At 39.1% G+C, this 24824-nt stretch overlaps 2 protein-coding genes across 3 annotated transcripts; both read left to right on the forward strand.

The window, feature by feature from the left end:
- Positions 1–1030: 1030 nt before the first annotated feature.
- Positions 1031–13484, forward strand: LOC135734648 (uncharacterized). The gene is made up of 18 exons (XM_065253521.2): positions 1031–1524; positions 2114–2242; positions 2775–3239; positions 3348–3418; positions 3544–3631; positions 3756–3826; positions 4305–4355; positions 4521–4668; positions 4792–4862; positions 5003–5090; positions 5581–5651; positions 5833–5883; positions 6021–6357; positions 8590–8690; positions 8801–8851; positions 9119–9494; positions 9591–9770; positions 13330–13484. The coding sequence occupies exons 1-18, from the start codon at positions 1182–1184 to the stop codon at positions 13353–13355; spliced, it is 2718 nt and encodes a 905-aa protein (XP_065109593.1). The 5' UTR covers positions 1031–1181; the 3' UTR covers positions 13356–13484.
- Positions 13485–13752: 268 nt separating this feature from the next.
- On the forward strand, positions 13753–24561 carry LOC135739402 (uncharacterized). 2 transcript variants are annotated; one of them, XM_073815878.1, is made up of 16 exons: positions 13753–13936; positions 14057–14127; positions 15357–15820; positions 15929–15999; positions 16468–16518; positions 16684–16831; positions 16955–17025; positions 17166–17253; positions 17744–17814; positions 17996–18046; positions 18184–18520; positions 19657–19757; positions 19868–19918; positions 20186–20561; positions 20658–20837; positions 24424–24561. In XM_073815878.1, the coding sequence occupies exons 1-16, from the start codon at positions 13883–13885 to the stop codon at positions 24447–24449; spliced, it is 2211 nt and encodes a 736-aa protein (XP_073671979.1). In that variant the 5' UTR covers positions 13753–13882; the 3' UTR covers positions 24450–24561. The 2 variants fall into 2 exon arrangements, with proteins under 2 accessions (XP_073671979.1, XP_073671980.1); XM_073815879.1 differs by having other exon boundaries at positions 19690–19757.
- The last annotated feature ends 263 nt before the right edge of the window (positions 24562–24824 follow it).

Below are 24824 nucleotides of genomic sequence, written 5' to 3' on the forward strand. Positions count from 1 at the left end.
CTGCCCCCTGGCGGCAGAAAATTGCATTAATTTCCACCGAAATCTGAATCTAGTCCTAACTTCAGCCTCGTCTGCATGCCATAGAGCGCGAAAGGTAACACATTTAATTTTATTTAAACTGTGAATATATATTTGCCTTTGTTGTTGATATACTTTTCTATTCAATAAAAAAAAAAATAAATAACACATTTAATTTGGTCAATATAAAAACATGTCCCTTTCATTCTCACAGCGTGAAATTTGTGTAACGCTCCCATTGGCCAGAGGTGTCTTACCCGGACATTTACTCGTACCTCTTCGAGTCAACGAAGCCAGTGAATGATTTTACTTCGTATTTGAAAGTTACTTCGTTTTTATATATTATGTCTTTATATTTACAGTACTGAGTGCACTTTTCCGTCCAGCCATACAACATAGTCTTAGTGATATTTCCAGCAATCACTGGATAGCGCTGTTACACAAATTTGACGCTGTGAGAATGAAAGGGGCATGTTTTTTGACCAAATTAAATGTGTAAATTTATCTTTCGCGCTCTATGGCAGGCAGGGTGGACAGATAATTACTCGACATGTATAATTTGTGTGATTTTTAAAGTTATTTACGCCTGCCGGCTGTGTACGTTGCTTTGTTCCGCTATTTTGTATGGAAGTCAATAAGCCCAGTTTTTTTTTCTTTTTTTATTGAATATCATCAACAAGTATAAAACACATTTTGTTCAATGCCACATAACCATGAGGTATTACTCACACATTGTTCACAAGTTATCAGAAAAGAAAATAGAAAAAAAAAATTGAGTATTTTTAAAATATTATATGTTTTCTGAGCTTTTTTGTTCTTTAACTTTTTCCAAACGGGTACTGTAATTTGAAATCATTTATAAAATGAGAAGCCCAGTTTGTTTTCCCCAAAAAAGGGGCGGTGACGAAATGTATAGTCAAGTTCCCGGATGTGCCGGTAGTCCGGCTCCCTAACATCGTCTCCATGGAAACGGAGTTGTACACTGACGTCATATAAACATTCCTATGGTTGATCTGAACGACACAGGACAGATTAATTAGCGGTTGCTCTTAACAAAGCGAAAAACTCAAAACTCTACAGATACATTGTTCGAGGACAGAAAGTTTATTCAGTTTATTCTTTTTAGACCGAGTTTTCACAGTGTGTCTACAATCCACTTGATCATGTCTTCATCACCGTCTTCTACAGACTTTGTTGGAGGTGTTGAAAAGGTGGATTTTCCCCTCCCTATCACCACTGTCAGCATCTCGACTTCATCGTTGTTCGCTAGGTGCATCGATGTAGAAGAAGCTGGAAAAGTGGATTTACCCCCAACTACCTTTCCGGTGAACTACTCCTCCCTACTGCCCGCTGAGGGCATTTTCGGAGGACACGCCGATGTGGTAAATATTGTTCCGAACGCTGAAACGTCTGTTCTATGGCCTGGACCGTTATCAGACGACAGCGTTTGGTTACAAACAGAAGGAGAACAGGAGAGTGTTATAGCTGCTAAAAACAACATAGCAGGTGAGTTTGAAGTGTACAATGTAACAAACTTTATGCATATTATATAGGCTACACCGTACAGGACATGTTTTATTATTAATAATAATGATATCGGTTGATAATAATCCAAAGATGTGGTACATGAATGTGTATTTAAAAGCTAATTGCAAAGCACATATTTTAAGGTGTAACGTTAGAGTCGCTGACAGGAGCAGCGAGCCCGTCTTAAATTAGGTCTGCTGTGTTTCCTCTGGGATTTTTTCCAGCTGTGGCGGCAGGGGTCTTGATTAAATGATAAATCTTTTTTCATTGAAACTAATTTATTTCAGTGCATTAAACATCATTTGGGAGGGTTTTAGCTTTTCATATGAGCTATTTTTAACACCAAATGATTAATTAAAAGTCAGGTTAATAGCAGGTGTTGCTACAAAATAGATAAGCGACAAGACTTTTGTCAGGGAGTTTATATATATAAGGGTTGTGGCTGGGAAAAGATTAATTGTGATTAATCGCATACAAATTAAAAGTTATTTTTTGCATAATATATGTGTGTGTGCTGTGTGTAATTATTATGTATATTTCATAATAAGCCATTTATTTATTTTTACAGCAGTGGATTTTGTTCTTCCAAATGCTGTGTTGTCTTCTGAGATTGTTCAGCACCCTGGACCCTCAGAAGCCATAAACAGTGTTTGTTTTGAAGAAGGAGGAGACGAGAATGCTGAAAACATCCCATCAGGTGTGATTGAAGTGGACAGTGTAACTTTAACGCACACCGCACAGTAATTGTGTGGATTTTTAGGCACCTGCTAATGTGATGATAACCATTTAATGAAGGTCAATAAGGTTTTAAAGTAAAATTGGGTGAATTTAAAGCATTAAAGGGACAGTTGAGATAAATGAAAAGTCTGTCATCATTTTCTCATCCTCATCCTCATTTTCCCAAAATACATGTATAAATGTATTTTTTCTGACCAACACAAAAGAAGATATTTTGATGGAAATGATAGGAGAGGCTCATGAACACTTTGGTTACACACATTTCTCAAAATATCTTCCTTCATGTTCATCAGAACAAAGACATTTATACAGGTTTAAAACAACATGAGAGTGAGAAAATGATGGTGAACTATCCCTTTAAATGATTCTTGACTCGCCCTTTGCAGCAGTTTTGATTAAGATATCTGCGATATACTACGCTTTCATGCTAAACTCGTTGAGAGAGAACTTTGAAATGAACAATGAATCACTGTTTGTTTGATTGTTTTTAGGGAAAAACCCAGCAAAATCCATTAAAAGAAGAATTGCAAAATTTTTCCGTACAATGGGGAAGAAGATTATGAGCCCCTTTGTTTACTGCTTGGGGAGGAACAAAGTGGTACCTTTCATACCTTCCCCAGAGCTGAAACCGGGGAATCTGGGGAAGGCCAATGATGATCTGGACAAATCACAGATGAAGACCAGTTCCGGGATGAAGGCTGATGATGATATTGCCCATGCCGTGGCAAAGGCAGACTATGATCTGCCGAATACTACAAAGACTGAGGATGTATCTTCCGCCCCCCAGCATTACACTGGCACTTCTTCCGTCAGTATTCCTCAGTCCGTCATCCTGAGGGCAGATACCAGTCTGCATATTTTGGATTTAAGCGAAGACGATTCAGTCGATACTGTGCTGAATGCTCGCACCAATCCTGCCAATCCCAAGCCAAAGAAGCCAACGTCATCTACTAGCGGTGAGTCTACTGTCATTGTTTACCTTTCTGCTGTTGGAGTTCATTTAAATCAATCAAAGTTTTTGTGTTTTTCATGATCTGTGCTTTTTGATTATGATATTGATACAGATGAGGGGCTTGGGGCGAGTGGCTTTACCGGCAGGATGTACCAAAAAAGCCATGAATCTGCTGGCAAACAGGTAACAAACTCAAATTATCATTGATGTGTAAATTCTATAGCAGGGGTCTCCAACGGATAAAACATTGTGGGCTACTTTTTGATATAGTCTCCTCAAAACCTTTTTGTTTTTACTTGTTGATAAAGGGTTTCATTATTCCATGTGAACCCAAGGAGAAGACGGACACCAACCCTGCCAATCCCAAGCCAAAGAAGCCAGCCTCATCTACTAGCCGTGAGTCTACTGTCATTGTTTCCTTTCCTGCTGTTGGAGATCATTTAAATCAATCACAGATTCTAACAGTCAAAGTTTTTGTAATTTTCATTATCTGTGCTTTCTGATTATGATATTGATACAGATGAGGGGCTTGGGGCGAGTGGCTTTACCGGCAGGATGTACCAAAACAGCCATGAATCTGATGGCAAACAGGTAACAAACTCAAATTATCATTGATGTGTAAATTCTATAGCAGGGGTCTCCAACCTTTTTGTGAGCAAGGGCTACCACAATGGATAAAACATTGTGTTAGCCTTTCTGGAGGGCTACTTTTTGAAACTCAAAACTTTGTTTATTTTATTTTACTTGTTGATATGTTTTAGTATTCTTTAAAATGTTAACATACGTAAACCAAGCTAATATAAAAATATGTAATAAATACATATTACAATTGAGACTATTGCTTTGGCGGGCACCTCACAGACTCTAGAGGTAGTTGAGCAATTGCATCTCACATTGTGGCAGATTAAAACACGCATGGGGAACAGAGTAATTTGTTTTGAAGAAGTAATGAAAAAAGGGTCATTATCTCTTTATCTGGAGCGAGTGTTTATGTGGCGTACCCTTGTCAATGTCAAGTAAAAAAATAATATTGCAAGCATATTTTTCATGGGTTTTTTGGTATTTGCAGGTCGACATAAAGCAAGTTTGGGAATGGAAACCTAATCCTTACACTGATATTGTAAGTTATCAAAACAAGTTTGTGAAAAGATAATTTTTAATGTAATATTATTTATTTATGCATTAATGTGTTATAAATATATTTAGTTGATTAAGTGCTTATCGCTGTAAGATTGGTAGAAATTTGTAGACAGATATGATATCTATTTTATCTTAATTTTATCAGAAGGCTAACAACAATTCAGATGATGCCAAATTTAAGACTGGCACCATTCCCAAGACAAAGGGTTTCATTATTCCATGTGAACCCAAGGAGAAGACGGACACCAACCCTGCCAATCCCAAGCCAAAGAAGCCAGCCTCATCTACTAGCCGTGAGTCTACTGTCATTGTTCCCTTTCCTGCGTTGGAGATCATTTAAATCAATCACAGATTCTAACAGTCAAAGTTTTTGTATTTTTCATTATCTGTGCTTTCTGATTATAATATTGATACAGATGAGGTGCTTGGGGCGAGTGGCTTTACCGGCAGGATGTACCAAAACAGCCATGAATCTGATGGCAAACAGGTAACAAACTCAAATTATCATTGATGTGTAAATTTTAGAGCAGGGGTCTCCAACGGATAAAACATTGTGGTAGCTCTTCTAGAGGGCTTCTTTTTGATATAGTCTCCTCAAAACCTTTTTGTTTTTACTTGTTGATAAAGGGTTTCATTATTCCATGTGAACCCAAGGAGAAGACAGAAACCAACCCTGCCAATCCCAAGCCAAAGAAGCCAGCCTCATCTACTAGCGGTGAGTCTACTGTCATTGCTTCTTTCCTGCTGTTGGAGTTCATTTAAAGGTGCTCTAAGCGAATTCACACGTTTTAGACCATAAAACATTTTTTGTTACATACAGAAAACATCTCCTTACTATCTGCTTGCTGCCGGTCCGCTGATCAAACTGTAAAAAAACGCGATCTCTGTAGACAGCCTAGGCTCCAAAAACTGCAATAAAAACAAAGTGGCCAAACCTACAAACAGAAACCATAACAAAGTGTTCCAGCCAATAAACGACAAGAAGGATTTGAGGGTGGGGGTTGGGCGCGTTCATGAAAGCACGGGAGGGAGAGGGAGCGGGAGGAGTTAGCTATGCTCCGTTTGTTTGAAAACAGTTCAAACATCAACAAAAAGTTACGTCACACAGATTCGCTTAGAGCACCTTTAAATCAACCACAGATTCTAACAGTCAAAGTTTTTGTGTTTATCATGATCTGTGCTTTCTGATTATAATATTGATACAGATGAGGTGCCTGGGGTGATTGGCTTTACCAGCAGGGTGTACCAAGAAAGAGAAGACTCCGATGGCAAACAGGTAACAAACTCAAATTTCCTTTGGCAAACAATGTGCTCTTTACATAAAGATTTATGTTTACTAAAAACATTAACCGAGTTAACCGATTGTAGATTCTCAAAGCTTGAAAGTTATGTGCAGAGTGTCAGGTGAGAAATAAACTCGCAAGCATATTTTTCATGTTTCTTTTATGTATTTGCAGGTCAACATCAAGCAAGTTTCAAAATGGACCCGTAACCCCTGCATTAATATTGTAAGTTATCAAAACAAGTTTGTTAAAAACATTTTGTTTTATGTAATCTTTTATTTATTTATTTCAATATAGTGCTTATTGCTGTAAATAGAAATGTGTAGACATAAATTATATGAATTTTATCTTAATTTTATCAGAAGGCTGACAATAATCCAGGCAATGCCAAATTAAAGACTGGCACCATTCCCAAGGCAAAGGTTGGCACCGGTGTTGGCAATCCAGTTCGAAAGCCTGTTGTTATTCCATGTGGTATCATGGTGAAGGCAGACCCCAAACCTGCCATCCCCAAAAAGACGGCTGTTTTTCACAAGCGTGATAAGAAGGTGAAGGCAGACCCCAAACCTGCCATCCCCAAAAAGGCGGCTGTTTTTCATAAGCGTGATAAGGTGAAGGCAGTAACCAAACCTGCCATTCCAAAGAAGACAGCTGATACCGAGGTGAAAGCAGATACAGAGGAGCTCGATCCGGCACACAGTGAGTCTACTGTTATGATTACTTTAAATTGGTGGATCTTAATCGTTTTGATGCCTTCTTATTTTCCACAGAAATATTTGACGGCTCCCCTACTCACCATTTCTACTCAATTCATTTTTCTATAGCTTGTCATAACTTACAAAGATGTATTTTTGTTATAGAAATATACAGATATGTTTTAGCTTATTTCATTTCTTGTTTTATCTTGTTTGAAATCCTTTTAAGTCATCTTATGGCCCCGTTGGAAGTCTTTTGGGCCCCAGCCCCTGTCCTTTAGAAACAACGCTGTAATGCCGAGTTCAGACTGCACGATTTTAGCCCTGATTTTGACTCGACGACAGGTTTTAAGAAATCGCCGACAAATGCCCGAAATCACAGGCAAATCGATGCTCGTGCACACGAGTGACAATCACACAGTGTGAATGATAAAAGACGCGTTCTGAGAGAATCGCCGACGAGTCGCCGACACCGTTGAGATATTTGGCATGCTAAATATCTGGACCGGTCGGCGATTCAAAATCGTGCCGTGTGAAATGTGTTTTGACTGACAATAACATCGGCGATGACCTACAGCCAATGAGAGAGCAACATACAGGGAAGCTGGAAGTTCAGGGGAGGAGTCTCTCAAAACATTTCCTCCTTCATAATCTTTATTTCTTCTTCTTTCTGCTGCAAATGTGCGCACATGCAATTTGTATGGTAAGCTTCTTGCGAGCTACTATTTTTAATAATAATCCCAGTCTCACGTGAGAGCTCCGGTCTTGCACTCGTGACCTTGCGTTGTTTCCTTCGCGTCACTTCTCAGCGATTCTTCTTACGGTAAAGTCATGCAGTATGAAAACACCTGTCGCCAATCCATCATGCAATCTGAAACAGCAGCGATTGAACGCTACCCCAGATAATCACGCAGTGTGAAACCTAGGTGACCCAACTAGTTTGAAAATCACGCAGTCTGAACTCGGCATAAGGATGAGTTGCACCAACAAACCCATGATTTGCTCTAAACTCTGCTTAACTTTATTCTTTTTGGTCAACCCATAAACATGAAATGCGGCATTGTTGCTGTTTGAGTTATTATACTAAATCAGGGATTCCCAAAGTGTGGTACGCGCACCCCCAGCGGTACGCGAGCTGCCACCAGGGGGTGCGCGAGAGGAAAAATGTAATGGCGGTCTGTTTCTTTAAGTGGGATTTTTCCATACAATAAATAAATAAAAAAATGAACAGTAAACATTTCCTTTGTAATCGCTTTTATTTTAAATAAAAAACTATAATTTATTAGTTTTTGATAGAAACGTAGAAGACAGCTGCTGTCTTTTTCTACGCACTGCTCTTCTGTTATGCACTGCAGCCGCTTTATGCCAACTCGTTTCATTCATTCCATATATATTATAAATATGCTTAACTGACTGAAATCAGGAAAAGCTGTCATGTGGGACGTCTTATGATAAAGTTGTTAGTCACGAAGGAGGAGAGGGACCAAGAGAGAGAGACTTTTTTATGGCAAAAATAGAAATAATGAAATGTGACGAGACATGGGCACAGGATACGCGAGCAATGCGTTTTCATGCATGGTAAAGAGACCGCCAATGAATTATATAATAAAATACATAAATACTTACTGTAGAGAACTTATTAAAAGCTTTCATTTAATTTTGTTTGAAACTTGAGCTGTTATAATGAATCTGCAAACTATTATACACCTTTTGTGCGAACAGTAAAGGCTTTCGTTAATGTGTTTGATGGGTCTGCACGTGACGCACTGGTAAACATGAGGAAACCTCTCATATGTCATCTATTAGCTGACGGCAGTAAGTGTACGTTTTTTACCATAGTAAACTCGAATGGCGTCTAAATATCACAGTGGTTAAACGCATACACGGGGCGCGCATCATCTACGCTGAGCGTAGTTTCAGATGGTGCAATAGGCGTAAATATTTTTCACAATGTTGGACGTAGCTAAGCCCGACGTAGGACTATTACACGCAACTTCTTAACGTGCGGCTAGTGCACCCAACACCCGGCCCTTGGTTATTTGCGCATGATTAAACATGAGTATTTATGGTGAGAAAATAAAGCTTTTTTGGATTTTTTTTAAATGGGGATTGGGGGTGCGCCAACCCGGTTGGGACATAGAAGGGGGTGCGCAGGAAAAAAAGTTTGGGAACCCCTGTACTAAATCAAAGGTTCTAGCAACCGCATACATTTTCATGTTTTGTGTCTGTTTTTCAGGAACCTTGTTTGATGATTATTGTATTGATACAGATAATCCGCTTGGTAAAGGTAGCTTTGGCACTGTGTTCCCGGGGACCTGTAAATCTGATGGCAAACCGGTAGGGCACTCAAACTTATTTCAACAAACATTGTGCTCTGTACAGATTTGATCAAAACATTTGTTAAATCAGTTAACAGATTGTAACTCAGTGTTTTTCTCTATTTGCAGGTTGCTGTCAAGTTTGTGAAACGAAAGCAACCAAACCGTTTCTTTAGTACGGTAAGTTACAGTAGTTGTTTAAGTGCTTATTACAGTAATTAATATAACTGTAGGTAACATGAAGCACAGTTTAACAGAATGCTATAACCACCAAATTACTAAATTACTAAAATGCTATAACCACCAAATTATATTAAGTTGGAAAGGCTTTATTGTTTATGTTTACAAATATAAAAGATTGGAAATTAAGCCTACTGTAGGTTCAATACAAAAACAATATTTTTTTTTCTAAAGAGCAACTTTTTAACAACTAATGTTTTTCTTCAGCCTGGATCTGGACTGGTTCTTACAGAACTAGCAGTGTTGCTCAGGTTAAAGGAAAATCCAAACCCTTATGTGATCAAACTTTATGACAGCTATGAGGATCCGGCTTACTTCATACTCGTCATGGAGCGGCCTGATCCTTGCACGACCTTGCATGAGTTTATTAAATTTCAACGAGGTCTTCTGGAATCAACAGCACGCACTCTAATGCGTCAGGCAGTCATCGCAGTGAAACATTGCTTTAAGCATGAGATTTTTCATACTGACCTCCATGCTGGCAACTTCCTGGTGGATAAAAACAACATGCTGCTGAAGCTGATCGACTTTGGGTGCTGTGACCGATTAAGAGATACAGCCTATGCATACGAAGAGTATTTGGGTGAGTTTTTTTCATATCATAGTGTAGTGTGGCAATCTGCTTGTAGTGACTTATTGATCATGTGACTCTTTCACACAACAACTGTCTTGCTTACAGGGGCACCGGCTTATCGGCCACCTGAGGTCCGCAACAGGGGCAGATACCACGCCATGTCAAGCAGTGTCTGGTCTCTGGGAACTCTGCTCTATTATATGGTTAATGAAAACTTGCCCTTTCCCAAATATGGGCCGGTTACTGAAGGCATAATAAACTATGAGAATGACTATTTAACAAAGGGTAAGTAAACGGCACAAACACAATAGGTCAGTTAAGTCTCTGATCAAATGCACAGTATCTGGGAAAGATAGGTTGAAGTCATTAAACATTATCAGAGCATTTGCAGCATATGCAGGACAAACTGTTTCAATATTTTTGCTTTCCCTGCCAAAACAAACATCCTGTAATATACCAGCAGAAAGATGTGATTCATAACTACTTAGCAGTTAGTAAAACTGACAGGTCAATGCTCATGATAGTTTAATAAAATATGGGCAGTTTAAAGTTCTGAAAATAGGCTGCATAATATTTGAGCTATATATCCTGAAGATCCATGTTGAGATATACATTATATTAAACATACATTATATTATTAAAGAAACTCTGTGACCTTAGGTTCACGTGATCAGGGACTTTATTTAGTCTTTTAATTTAAAAGGATGACGATAATGTTTCCACATGCCTTAACAGTTTATATGAAGATCATTTTCTTTTCACTATTCACATATCTTAGAAACTTTACATTAGTGATCAACATTAGTGCTCTTGATTAACCAGATTTGTCCTAAAACATGCACAGAGATTCAGGATCTGATTGAGAAGTGCCTGACCATTGATCCAGCTAAACGACCAACTCTAGACCAGATGTTAGAACATCCCTGGTTTAAAAAGGGTGAAGAGCTAGAAGGAGGGATGGTAGGCCATTTAGTCCAACATTACTATCAAATATGAGGTATTGCAGTGGTTCCTCTGTGTGTATTTGGTATAATAACACTGCTAAATCTGCTTCTTCTAGTCAGCCGAATTCCGTCAGATCATGGACGAACTCAGGCAGAACACCGACAAAGCCAGTTAGACCATCAAGGAAGTCAGTAAGACCATTAAGGAAGTCAGAGAGACAAATTATCATTGATGTGTAAATTCTAGAGCAGGGGTCTCCAATCTTTTTTGTGAGCAAGGGCTACCACAATGGATAAAACATTGTGGTAGCCCTTCTGGAGGGCTACTTTTTGATATAGTCTACTCAAAACCTTTTTCTTTATTTTATTTTACTTGTTGATATGTTTTAATTCAATTCAATTTTATTTATATAGCACTTTTCACAATTGTTTCAAAGCAGCTTTACATTAATAGATGTAGGAAAAGCATAGAAAAGCGAGCGTAGTAATAATGTAACTTATACAGTAAAGTGTTTAGTTAAGCCAATGGTGGCGGACTCTCCATGGGATGAAAAAACCCCTAGGAGAAAAACCCTCCTGGCTAGTCCAGGGGGAAAACTCCTAGGAGGAGAAAAACCCCTGAGAGAGATACATATATATATATGTATATTACCCAGATGTGAATGCTTTGTTCTGGACAAACTAACTATTGCGGGATAAGAACATTTACTGGACATTTAATGTGAACGTTTGTTAAAGCTGCCGTCGGCAACTCTGGAGGATTGAGCAGTTTCCAAATGTTTACAATTTCATCTCCCTCCCCCACTACCTCCGAGCCACCTCTCTCTGAGCTCGTTCTCGTCAGCGCGTGTGCACCAGTATTATTGTGAACGCATACTTAGCAAGAATACTTAGATTACTTACATAACACTCCAAAATACAATCAATGGTTGATAAAGCACAATTACCTGTTGAGAAGAAATGTGGCAAGCTCTGCATCCAGCTTGAACCCTTCAAAATCTCGTAGATTCCTCCACCTTTCAAATGCTGGTCCAATATTGATCCTAGTTTTATTACGGTCACTTTCTATCTTTGTTTCCTTCTTTTTATTTGTTGTTTTCCTAGCTCTAGTTGTTAACCGAGAAATCGGAAGTTTGTTAGTGAAAGTTCTCTCCGCCATCACGCTGTTCAAACCAAAACACCTATGAACTTCAGGCGGATGCACGTGATATTTCAACGCGCGCGAGGGGGATAGGGATCTGTGGCGCGTGCAGGTACTGTGATTGACAGGCAGATTTTACACAGCCCTGCACTAATTGGACCAGATGAACCAGCCTGCGCTGATTGGACCAAATGAACCGGGAGCGGTGGATTTTTGCAAAACAAATAACAGGCTCTAGGTGGAGCTAGAAGCGCGGTTTTTTTTTTAAACAGTCTAATTTATGTTGTTCTATCGGAGCATAGTGTTGGTTTCAGTGAATATGATCAAAAAATATGATCAAATAAGTTGCCGACCGCTACTCGAACATTATTTGGTAAATCATTCCAGAGCTTGGGGGCTAAGTAGGAAAAGGATCTACCATCTTTAGACACTTTTGATACTCTAGGGATAATTAAGTGGCAAGAATTTTGTGATTGCAGTGCACGTGATGGATTTTATTCTAATAGTAATTCTTTAATATACGAGGGTGCTAGGCCATTTAAGGCTTTGTAGGTGGTTAGTATTATTTTAAATTGTATGCGATATTTAACTGGTAGTCAGTGTAAGATTCCAGAATTGGACTTATGTGGTCATACTTTTTAGATCGAGTAAGCACTCTTGCGACGGCCTTTTGAAGTAGCTCAGGGTTGTTTACCTGATTTGCGTGACATCCCCCGAGTAACGAGTTACAATAGTCTATTCTAGAGGTCATAAAAGCGTGGATAAGCTTTTCTGCATCTGATGCAGACATCATATGACGTATTTTTGAGATATTTCTAAGAATGCTGTGCGACAGACATTGGAGATGTGACTATCGAAAGATAGATTGCTGTCGAACATCACGCCTAAGTTCTTAACCGTGGAAGATGGCACCACAGTGCAGCCATCTATGGGCAACTTGTAATCTGACATATTATGTTTGGAGCGATTTGGTTCAATAAAAAGTATCTCTGTCTTATTGGAGTTAAGCATAAGAAAGTCATGTGCCATCCAGTCACTAATATTGCTAATGCGGTCTGCTAGCTTAGAGAACTGGTGTGTTTCACTAGGATGTGACAAGATGTAAAGCTGGATATCATCCGCATAGCAGTGAAAACTTATGTTATGTTTCCTGTTAATGTCTCCTAGAGGTAACATATATAACAAGAATAGGATAGGGCCTAAAACTGATCCCTGTGGTACGCCATATTTAACTGGGGAATGATAAATGACTCTTCCTCATTTACATAAACAAAGTGATAGTGATTGGATAGATACGATCTAAACAAGGCTAACGCCTGACCACTGATGCCAACATAGTTTTCTAGTCTATTGAGTAAGATTGTGTGATCTATTGTGTCAAAGGCTGCACTAAGGTCTAGTAATATAACGATTGGTATTTCTAATAACTGCTAGTTTGCAAGCTGTTGGAACGTATCCTAATTCTAGCGATGAGTTAAAGATATTTAATACTGGGTCTGACACTACAAGGAATACATCTTTAAGTAATTTTGTGGGGACGGGGTTTAACATACAGGACGATGATTTGGATAATGTTACTAATTTAGAGAGCTCTTCTATTGTTGTAGCTTTAAATGACTCAAGATGTTCGTATGGTAATCTAGTGTTAAATGTAAAGTCTGCAATATAATGCGCTTTCATGCTAAACTCATCGAGAGAGGATGAGAGAGAGATCTTGAATGAACAATGAATCACTGTTTGTTTGTTTGTTTGTTTTTAGGGAAAAAAAACAGCAAAATCCATTAAAAGAAAAATTACAAAATATTTCCAGACAATGGGGAAGAAGATAAAGAGCCCCTTTGTTCACTGCTTCGGGAGGAACAAAGTGGTTCCTCTCATACCCTCCCCAGAGCTGAAACCGGGGAATCCGGGGAAGGCCAATGATGATCTGGTCAAATCAGAGATGAAGACCAGTTCCAGGATGAAGGCTGATGATGATATTGGCCATCCCGTGGCAAAGGCAGACTATGATCTGCCGGATACTACAAAGACTGAGGATGTATCGTCCGCCCCCCAGCATTACACTGGCACTTATTCCATCAGTAATGGACTTAAGGCTACTGATGCCCAAGCCTTAACCAAGCTGGGGGCAGAGAAACGTCTGACCAATTTCGGCTTAAACTCTGATCCCAGTTCAGCCGACCCTCAGATGACTGGCATTTATTTGGTCAGCGTTGGACAAAAGGTTAAAACAACCTTTCCTATCCTGAGGGCAGACACCAGTCTGCATATTTTGGATTTTTGCGAAGAAGATTCAGTCGATACCGTGCTGAATGCTCGCACCAATCCTGCCAATCCCAAGCCAAAGGATGCGTCATCTACTAGCGGTGAGTATACTGTCATTGTTCCCTTTACTGCGGTTGGAGTTTATATAAATCAATCACAGATTCGAACAAAGTTTTTGTGTTTATCTTGATCTGTGCTTTCTGATTATAATATTGATACAGATGAGGTGCCTGGGGCGATTGGTTTTACCAGCAGGATGCACCAAGAAAGAGAAGACTCCGATGGCAAACAGGTAACAAACTCAAATTTCTTTCAGCAAACATTGTGCTCTTTACATAAAGATTTATGTTTTCTTAAAACAGATGTTAAAAGAACCGAGCCCCTAAGGTGACATTGGAGTAAAAAAATCTAACGTTTAGTTTCATGTGCTCACGCGAAACCTTCATGTGCAGAATTTTCTTTAAAGTTTAGTTTCACGTGCGCCCGCGAAACTAAACTTTATTTTTTTTTCTCTATGTCCCCTTAGGGGCTCCGTATGAAAGAGTTAACCGATTGTAGATTCTCAAAGCTTGAAAGTTATGTGTAGAATGTCAGGTGAAAAAATAAACTCGCTAGCATATTTTTCCAGATGATGCCAAATTTAAGACTGGCATCCCATCAGGTGAGATTGAAGTGGACAGTGTAACTTTAACGCACACCGCACAGTAATTGTGTGGATTTTTTGGCACCTGCAAATGTGATAACCATTTAATGAAGGTCAATAAGGTTTTAAAGTAAAATTGGGTGAATTTAAAGCATTAAAGGGATAGTTCACCCAAAAATGAAAATTCTGTCATCATTTTCTCATCATCATGTTGTTCTAAACCTGTATAGATGGTTTCAGCAGTAAGAACATAAACACGTGGCTTTTGTGGTCATCACGTAACTTCCGGTAAACTCTGCGAAGAATAAATAACAACAAAGTCCTTGTAAAGTAGTTTATTTATTTAACAAACAAAATACACAACACGTAGATTACATAGGAACCCAAAACATTTGTTATTTTCGACGAGGTATTTGTTTAAGAGTTCAGCAACTAGTCAGACCATCAAAAAACAGAAAACGGAAGTAAAGTTCTGACCAGGCGCTTATCGCGTCACCGCACGTGCAGTATGTATTTTTTTCTGACCAACACAAAAGAAACCATTGACTTCCATTGTAGGGAAAAAAACAATCATGAGCCCAATTCACTTCCATAATAGGAGAAAAGAATGCTGTAGAATGGGGCTAATGAACGGTTTGGTTACACACATTTCTCAAAATATCTTCCTTCATGTTCATCAGAACAAAGACATTTATACAGGTTTAAAACAACATGAGAGTGAGAAAATGATGGTGAACTATCCCTTTAAATGATTCTTGACTCGCCCTTTGCAGCAGTTTAGATTAAGATATCTGCGATATACTACGCTTTCATGCTAAACTCATTGAGAGAGAACTTTGAAATGAACAATGAATCATTGTTTGTTTGTTTGGTTTTAGGGAAAAAACAGCAAAATCCGTTAAAAGAAAAATTGCAAAATTTTTCCGTACAATGGGGAAGAAGATTATGAGCCCCTTTGTTCACTGCTTCGGGAGGAACAAAGTGGTACCTTTCATACCCTCCCCAGAGCTGAAACCGGGGAATCCGGGGAAGGCCAATGATGATCTGGTCAAATCACAGATGAAGATCAGTTCCGGGATGAAGGGTGATGATAATATTGCCCATCCCGTGGCAAAGGCAGACTATGATCTGCCAAATACTACAAAGACTGTTGATGTATCGTCCGCCACCCAGCATTACACTGGCACTTCTTCTGTCAGTATTCCTCAGTCTGTCATCCTGAGGGCAGATACCAGTCTGCATATTTTGGATTTAAGCGAAGACGATTCAGTCGATACTGTGCTGAATGCTCGCACCAATCCTGCCAATCCCAAGCCAAAGAAGCCAACGTCATCTACTAGCGGTGAGTCTACTGTCATTGTTTACCTTTCTGCAGTTGGAGTTCATTTAAATCAATCAAAGTTTTTGTGTTTTTCATGATCTGTGCTTTTTGATTATGATATTGATACAGATGAGGGGCTTGGGGCGAGTGGCTTTACCGGCAGGATGTACCAAAAAAGCCATGAATCTGCTGGCAAACAGGTAACAAACTCAAATTATCATTGATGTGTAAATTCTATAGCAGGAGTCTCCAACCTCTTTGTGAGCAAGGGCTACCACAATGGATAAAACATTGTGTTAGCCTTTCTGGAGGGCTACTTTTTGATAGTCTACTCAAAACTTTTTTGTTTATTTTATTTTACTTGTTGATATGTTTTAGTATTGTTTAAAATGTTAACATACGTAAACCAAGCTAATATAAAAATATCTAATAAATACATATTACAATTGAGACTATTGCTTTGGCGGGCACCTCACAGACTCTAGAGGTAGTTGAGCAATTGCGTCTCACATTGTGGCAGATTAAAACACGCATGGGGAACAGAGTAATGAAAAAAGGGTCATTATCTCTTTATCTGGAGCGAGTGTTTATGTGGCGTACCCTTGTCAATGTCAAGTAAAAAAATAAAATTGCAAGCATATTTTTCATGGTTTTTTTGGTATTTGCAGGTCGACATAAAGCAAGTTTGGGAATGGAAACCTAATCCTTACACTGATATTGTAAGTTATCAAAACAAGTCTGTGGAAAGATAATTTTTTATGTAATATTATTTATTTATGCATTAATGTGTTATAAATATATTTAGTTGATTAAGTGCTTATAGCTGTAAGATTGGTAGAAATTTGTAGACAGATATGATATCTATTTTATCTTAATTTTATCAGAAGGCTAACAACAATTCAGATGATGCCAAATTTAAGACTGGCACCATTCCCAAGACAAAGGGTTTCATTATTCCATGTGATCCCAAGGAGAAGACGGACACCAACCCTGCCAATCCCAAGCCAAAGAAGCCAACCTCATCTACTAGCCGTGAGTCTACTGTCATTGTTCCCTTTCCTGCGTTGGAGATCATTTAAATCAATCACAGATTCTAACAGTCAAAGTTTTTGTATTTTTCATAATCTGTGCTTTCTGATTATGATATTGATACAGATGAGGTGCTTGGGGCGAGTGGCTTTACCGGCAGGATGTACCAAAACAGCCATGAATCTGATGGCAAACAGGTAACAAACTCAAATTATCATTGATGTGTAAATTTTAGAGCAGGGGTCTCCAACGGATAAAACATTGTGGTAGCTCTTCTAGAGGGCTTCTTTTTGATATAGTCTCCTCAAAACCTTTTTGTTTTTACTTGTTGATAAAGGGTTTCATTATTCCATGTGAACCCAAGGAGAAGACAGAAACCAACCCTGCCAATCCCAAGCCAAAGAAGCCAGCCTCATCTACTAGCGGTGAGTCTACTGTCATTGCTTCTTTCCTGCTGTTGGAGTTCATTTAAAGGTGCTCTAAGCGAATTCACACGTTTTAGACCATAAAACATTTTTTGTTACATACAGAAAACATCTCCTTACTATCTGCTTGCTGCCGGTCCGCTGATCAAACTGTAAAAAAACGCGATCTCTGTAGACAGCCTAGGCTCCAAAAACTGCAATAAAAACAAAGTGGCCAAACCTACAAACAGAAACCATAACAAAGTGTTCCAGCCAATAAACGACAAGAAGGATTTGAGGGTGGGGGTTGGGCGCGTTCATGAAAGCACGGGAGGGAGAGGGAGCGGGAGGAGTTAGCTATGCTCCGTTTGTTTGAAAACAGTTCAAACATCAACAAAAAGTTACGTCACACAGATTCGCTTAGAGCACCTTTAAATCAACCACAGATTCTAACAGTCAAAGTTTTTGTGTTTATCATGATCTGTGCTTTCTGATTATAATATTGATACAGATGAGGTGCCTGGGGTGATTGGCTTTACCATCAGGGTGTACCAAGAAAGAGAAGACTCCGATGGCAAACAGGTAACAAACTCAAATTTCCTTTGGCAAACAATGTGCTCTTTACATAAAGATTTATGTTTACTAAAAACATTAACCGAGTTAACCGATTGTAGATTCTCAAAGCTTGAAAGTTATGTGCAGAGTGTCAGGTGAGAAATAAACTCGCAAGCATATTTTTCATGTTTCTTTTATGTATTTGCAGGTCAACATCAAGCAAGTTTCAAAATGGACCCGTAACCCCTGCATTAATATTGTAAGTTATCAAAACAAGTTTGTTAAAAACATTTTGTTTTATGTAATCTTTTATTTATTTATTTCAATATAGTGCTTATTGCTGTAAATAGAAATGTGTAGACATAAATTATATGAATTTTATCTTAATTTTATCAGAAGGCTGACAATAATCCAGGCAATGCCAAATTAAAGACTGGCACCATTCCCAAGGCAAAGGTTGGCACCGGTGTTGGCAATCCAGTTCGAAAGCCTGTTGTTATTCCATGTGGTATCATGGTGAAGGCAGACCCCAAACCTGCCATCCCCAAAAAGACGGCTGTTTTTCACAAGCGTGATAAGAAGGTGAAGGCAGACCCCAAACCTGCCATCCCCAAAAAGGCGGCTGTTTTTCATAAGCGTGATAAGGTGAAGGCAGTAACCAAACCTGCCATTCCAAAGAAGACAGCTGATACCGAGGTGAAAGCAGATACAGAGGAGCTCGATCCGGCACACAGTGAGTCTACTGTTATGATTACTTTAAATTGGTGGATCTTAATCGTTTTGATGCCTTCTTATTTTCCACAGAAATATTTGACGGCTCCCCTACTCACCATTTCTACTCAATTCATTTTTCTATAGCTTGTCATAACTTACAAAGATGTATTTTTGTTATAGAAATATACAGATATGTTTTAGCTTATTTCATTTCTTGTTTTATCTTGTTTGAAATCCTTTTAAGTCATCTTATGGCCCCGTTGGAAGTCTTTTGGGCCCCAGCCCCTGTCCTTTAGAAACAACGCTGTAATGCCGAGTTCAGACTGCACGATTTTAGCCCTGATTTTGACTCGACGACAGGTTTTAAGAAATCGCAGACAAATGCCCGAAATCACAGGCAAATCGATGCTCGTGCACACGAGTGACAATCACACAGTGTGAATGATAAAAGACGCGTTCTGAGAGAATCGCCGACGAGTCGCCGACACCGTTGAGATATTTGGCATGCTAAATATCTGGACCGGTCGGCGATTCAAAATCGTGCCGTGTGAAATGTGTTTTGACTGACAATAACATCGGCGATGACCTACAGCCAATGAGAGAGCAACATACAGGGAAGCTGGAAGTTCAGGGGAGGAGTCTCTCAAAACATTTCCTCCTTCATAATCTTTATTTCTTCTTCTTTCTGCTGCAAATGTGCGCACATGCAATTTGTATGGTAAGCTTCTTGCGAGCTACTATTTTTAATAATAATCCCAGTCTCACGTGAGAGCTCCGGTCTTGTACTCGTGACCTTGCGTTGTTTCCTTCGCGTCACTTCTCAGCGATTCTTCTTACGGTAAAGTCATGCAGTATGAAAACACTTGTCGCCAATCCATCATGCAATCTGAAACAGCAGCGATTGAACGCTACCCCAGATAATCACGCAGTGTGAAACCTAGGTGACCCAACTAGTTTGAAAATCACGCAGTCTGAACTCGGCATAAGGATGAGTTGCACCAACAAACCCATGATTTGCTCTAAACTCTGCTTAACTTTATTCTTTTTGGTCAACCCATAAACATGAAATGCGGCATTGTTGCTGTTTGAGTTATTATACTAAATCAAAGGTTCTAGCAACCGCATACATTTTCATGTTTTGTGTCTGTTTTTCAGGAACCTTGTTTGATGATTATTGTATTGATACAGATAATCCGCTTGGTAAAGGTAGCTTTGGCACTGTGTTCCCGGGGACATGTAAATCTGATGGCAAACCGGTAGGGCACTCAAACTTATTTCAACAAACATTGTGCTCTGTACAGATTTGATCAAAACATTTGTTAAATCAGTTAACAGATTGTAACTCAGTGTTTTTCTCTATTTGCAGGTTGCTGTCAAGTTTGTGAAACGAAAGCAACCAAACCGTTTCTTTAGTACGGTAAGTTACAGTAGTTGTTTAAGTGCTTATTACAGTAATTAATATAACTGTAGGTAACATGAAGCACAGTTTAACAGAATGCTATAACCACCAAATTACTAAATTACTAAAATGCTATAACCACCAAATTATATTAAGTTGGAAAGGCTTTATTGTTTATGTTTACAAATATAAAAGATTGGAAATTAAGCCTACTGTAGGTTCAATACAAAAACAATATTTTTTTTTCTAAAGAGCAACTTTTTAACAACTAATGTTTTTCTTCAGCCTGGATCTGGACTGGTTCTTACAGAACTAGCAGTGTTGCTCAGGTTAAAGGAAAATCCAAACCCTTATGTGATCAAACTTTATGACAGCTATGAGGATCCGGCTTACTTCATACTCGTCATGGAGCGGCCTGATCCTTGCACGACCTTGCATGAGTTTATTAAATTTCAACGAGGTCTTCTGGAATCAACAGCACGCACTCTAATGCGTCAGGCAGTCATCGCAGTGAAACATTGCTTTAAGCATGAGATTTTTCATACTGACCTCCATGCTGGCAACTTCCTGGTGGATAAAAACAACATGCTGCTGAAGCTGATCGACTTTGGGTGCTGTGACCGATTAAGAGATACAGCCTATGCATACGAAGAGTATTTGGGTGAGTTTTTTTCATATCATAGTGTAGTGTGGCAATCTGCTTGTAGTGACTTATTGATCATGTGACTCTTTCACACAACAACTGTCTTGCTTACAGGGGCACCGGCTTATCGGCCACCTGAGGTCCGCAACAGGGGCAGATACCACGCCATGTCAAGCAGTGTCTGGTCTCTGGGAACTCTGCTCTATTATATGGTTAATGAAAACTTGCCCTTTCCCAAATATGGGCCGGTTACTGAAGGCATAATAAACCATGAGAATGACTATTTAACAAAGGGTAAGTAAACGGCACAAACACAATAGGTCAGTTAAGTCTCTGATCAAATGCACAGTATCTGGGAAAGATAGGTTGAAGTCATTAAACATTATCAGAGCATTTGCAGCATATGCAGGACAAACTGTTTCAATATTTTTGCTTTCCCTGCCAAAACAAACATCCTGTAATATACCAGCAGAAAGATGTGATTCATAACTACTTAGCAGTTAGTAAAACTGACAGGTCAATGCTCATGATAGTTTAATAAAATATGGGCAGTTTAAAGTTCTGAAAATAGGCTGCATAATATTTGAGCTATATATCCTGAAGATCCATGTTGAGATATACATTATATTAAACATACATTATATTATTAAAGAAACTCTGTGACCTTAGGTTCACGTGATCAGGGACTTTATTTAGTCTTTTAATTTAAAAGGATGACGATAATGTTTCCACATGCCTTAACAGTTTATATGAAGATCATTTTCTTTTCACTATTCACATATCTTAGAAACTTTACATTAGTGATCAACATTAGTGCTCTTGATTAACCAGATTTATCCTAAAACATGCACAGAGATTCAGGATCTGATTGAGAAGTGCCTGACCATTGATCCAGCTAAACGACCAACTCTAGACCAGATGTTAGAACATCCCTGGTTTAAAAAGGGTGAAGAGCTAGAAGGAGGGATGGTAGGCCATTTAGTCCAACATTACTATCAAATATGAGGTATTGCAGTGGTTCCTCTGTGTGTATTTGGTATAATAACACTGCTAAATCTGCTTCTTCTAGTCAGCCGAATTCCGTCAGATCATGGACGAACTCAGGCAGAACACCGACAAAGCCAGTTAGACCATCAAGGAAGTCAGTAAGACCATTAAGGAAGTCAGAGAGACAAATTATCATTGATGTGTAAATTCTAGAGCAGGGGTCTCCAATCTTTTTTGTGAGCAAGGGCTACCACAATGGATAAAACATTGTGGTAGCCCTTCTGGAGGGCTACTTTTTGATATAGTCTACTCAAAACCTTTTTCTTTATTTTATTTTACTTGTTGATATGTTTTAATTCAATTCAATTTTATTTATATAGCACTTTTCACAATTGTTTCAAAGCAGCTTTACATTAATAGATGTAGGAAAAGCATAGAAAAGCGAGCGTAGTAATAATGTAACTTATACAGTAAAGTGTTTAGTTAAGCCAATGGTGGCGGACTCTCCATGGGATGAAAAAACCCCTAGGAGAAAAACCCTCCTGGCTAGTCCAGGGGGAAAACTCCTAGGAGGAGAAAAACCCCTGAGAGAGATACATATATATATATATATATATATATATATATATATATGTATATTATCCAGATGTGAATGCTTTGTTCTGGACAAACTAACTATTGCGGGATAAGAACATTTACTGGACATTTAATGTGAACGTTTGTTAAAGCTGCCGTCGGCAACTCTGGAGGATTGAGCAGTTTCCAAATGTTTACAATTTCATCTCCCTCCCCCACTACCTCCGAGCCACCTCTCTCTGAGCTCGTTCTCGTCAGCGCGTGTGCACCAGTATTATTGTGAACGCATACTTAGCAAGAATACTTAGATTACTTACATAACACTCCAAAATACAATCAATGGTTGATAAAGCACAATTACCTGTTGAGAAGAAATGTGGCAAGCTCTGCATCCAGCTTGAACCCTTCAAAATCTCGTAGATTCCTCCACCTTTCAAATGCTGGTCCAATATTGATCCTAGTTTTATTACGGTCACGGTCGCTTTCTATCTTTGTTTCCTTCTTTTTATTTGTTGTTTTCCTAGCTCTAGTTGTTAACCGAGAAATCGGAAGTTTGTTAGTGAAAGTTCTCTCCGCCATCACGCTGTTCAAACCAAAACACCTATGAACTTCAGGCGGATGCACGTGATATTTCAACGCGCGCGAGGGGGATAGGGATCTGTGGCGCGTGCAGGTACTGTGATTGACAGGCAGATTTTACACAGCCCTGCACTAATTGGACCAGATGAACCAGCCTGCGCTGATTGGACCAAATGAACCGGGAGCGGTGGATTTTTGCAAAACAAATAACAGGCTCTAGGTGGAGCTAGAAGCGCGGGTTTTTTTCTTAAACAGTCTAATTTATGTTGTTCTATCGGAGCATAGTGTTGGTTTCAGTGAATATGATCAAAAAATATGATCAAATAAGTTGCCGACCGCTACTCGAACATTATTTGGTAAATCATTCCAGAGCTTGGGGGCTAAGTAGGAAAAGGATCTACCATCTTTAGACACTTTTGATACTCTAGGGATAATTAAGTGGCAAGAATTTTGTGATTGCAGTGCACGTGATGGATTTTATTCTAATAGTAATTCTTTAATATACGAGGGTGCTAGGCCATTTAAGGCTTTGTAGGTGGTTAGTATTATTTTAAATTGTATGCGATATTTAACTGGTAGTCAGTGTAAGATTCCAGAATTGGACTTATGTGGTCATACTTTTTAGATCGAGTAAGCACTCTTGCGACGGCCTTTTGAAGTAGCTCAGGGTTGTTTACCTGATTTGCGTGACATCCCCCGAGTAACGAGTTACAATAGTCTATTCTAGAGGTCATAAAAGCGTGGATAAGCTTTTCTGCATCTGATGCAGACATCATATGACGTATTTTTGAGATATTTCTAAGAATGCTGTGCGACAGACATTGGAGATGTGACTATCGAAAGATAGATTGCTGTCGAACATCACGCCTAAGTTCTTAACCGTGGAAGATGGCACCACAGTGCAGCCATCTATGGGCAACTTGTAATCTGACATATTATGTTTGGAGCGATTTGGTTCAATAAAAAGTATCTCTGTCTTATTGGAGTTAAGCATAAGAAAGTCATGTGCCATCCAGTCACTAATATTGCTAATGCGGTCTGCTAGCTTAGAGAACTGGTGTGTTTCACTAGGATGTGACAAGATGTAAAGCTGGATATCATCCGCATAGCAGTGAAAACTTATGTTATGTTTCCTGTTAATGTCTCCTAGAGGTAACATATATAACAAGAATAGGATAGGGCCTAAAACTGATCCCTGTGGTACGTCATATTTAACCGGGGAATGATAAATGACTCTTCCTCATTTACATAAACAAAGTGATAGTGATTGGATAGATACGATCTAAACAAGGCTAACGCCTGACCACTGATGCCAACATTGTTTTCTAGTCTATTGAGTAAGATTGTGTGATCTATTGTGTCAAAGGCTGCACTAAGGTCTTGTAATATAACGATTGGTATTTCTAATAACTGCTAGTTTGCAAGCTGTTGGAACGTATCCTAATTCTAGCGATGAGTTAAAGATATTTAATACTGGGTCTGACACTACAAGGAATACATCTTTAAGTAATTTTGTGGGGACGGGGTTTAACATACAGGACGATGATTTGGATAATGTTACTAATTTAGAGAGCTCTTCTATTGTTGTAGCTTTAAATGACTCAAGATGTTCGTATGGTAATCTAGTGTTAAATGTAAAGTCTGCAATATAATGCGCTTTCATGCTAAACTCATCGAGAGAGGATGAGAGAGAGATCTTGAATGAACAATGAATCACTGTTTGTTTGTTTGTTTTTAGGGAAAAAAAACAGCAAAATCCATTAAAAGAAAAATTACAAAATATTTCCAGACAATGGGGAAGAAGATAAAGAGCCCCTTTGTTCACTGCTTCGGGAGGAACAAAGTGGTACCTCTCATACCCTCCCCAGAGCTGAAACCGGGGAATCCGGGGAAGGCCAATGATGATCTGGTCAAATCAGAGATGAAGACCAGTTCCAGGATGAAGGCTGATGATGATATTGGCCATCCCGTGGCAAAGGCAGACTATGATCTGCCGGATACTACAAAGACTGAGGATGTATCGTCCGCCCCCCAGCATTACACTGGCACTTATTCCATCAGTAATGGACTTAAGGCTACTGATGCCCAAGCCTTAACCAAGCTGGGGGCAGAGAAACGTCTGACCAATTTCGGCTTAAA

Source organism: Paramisgurnus dabryanus, chromosome 1 (assembly GCF_030506205.2).
Source record: "Paramisgurnus dabryanus chromosome 1, PD_genome_1.1, whole genome shotgun sequence".
NCBI classification, from domain to species: Eukaryota; Metazoa; Chordata; class Actinopteri; order Cypriniformes; family Cobitidae; genus Paramisgurnus; species Paramisgurnus dabryanus.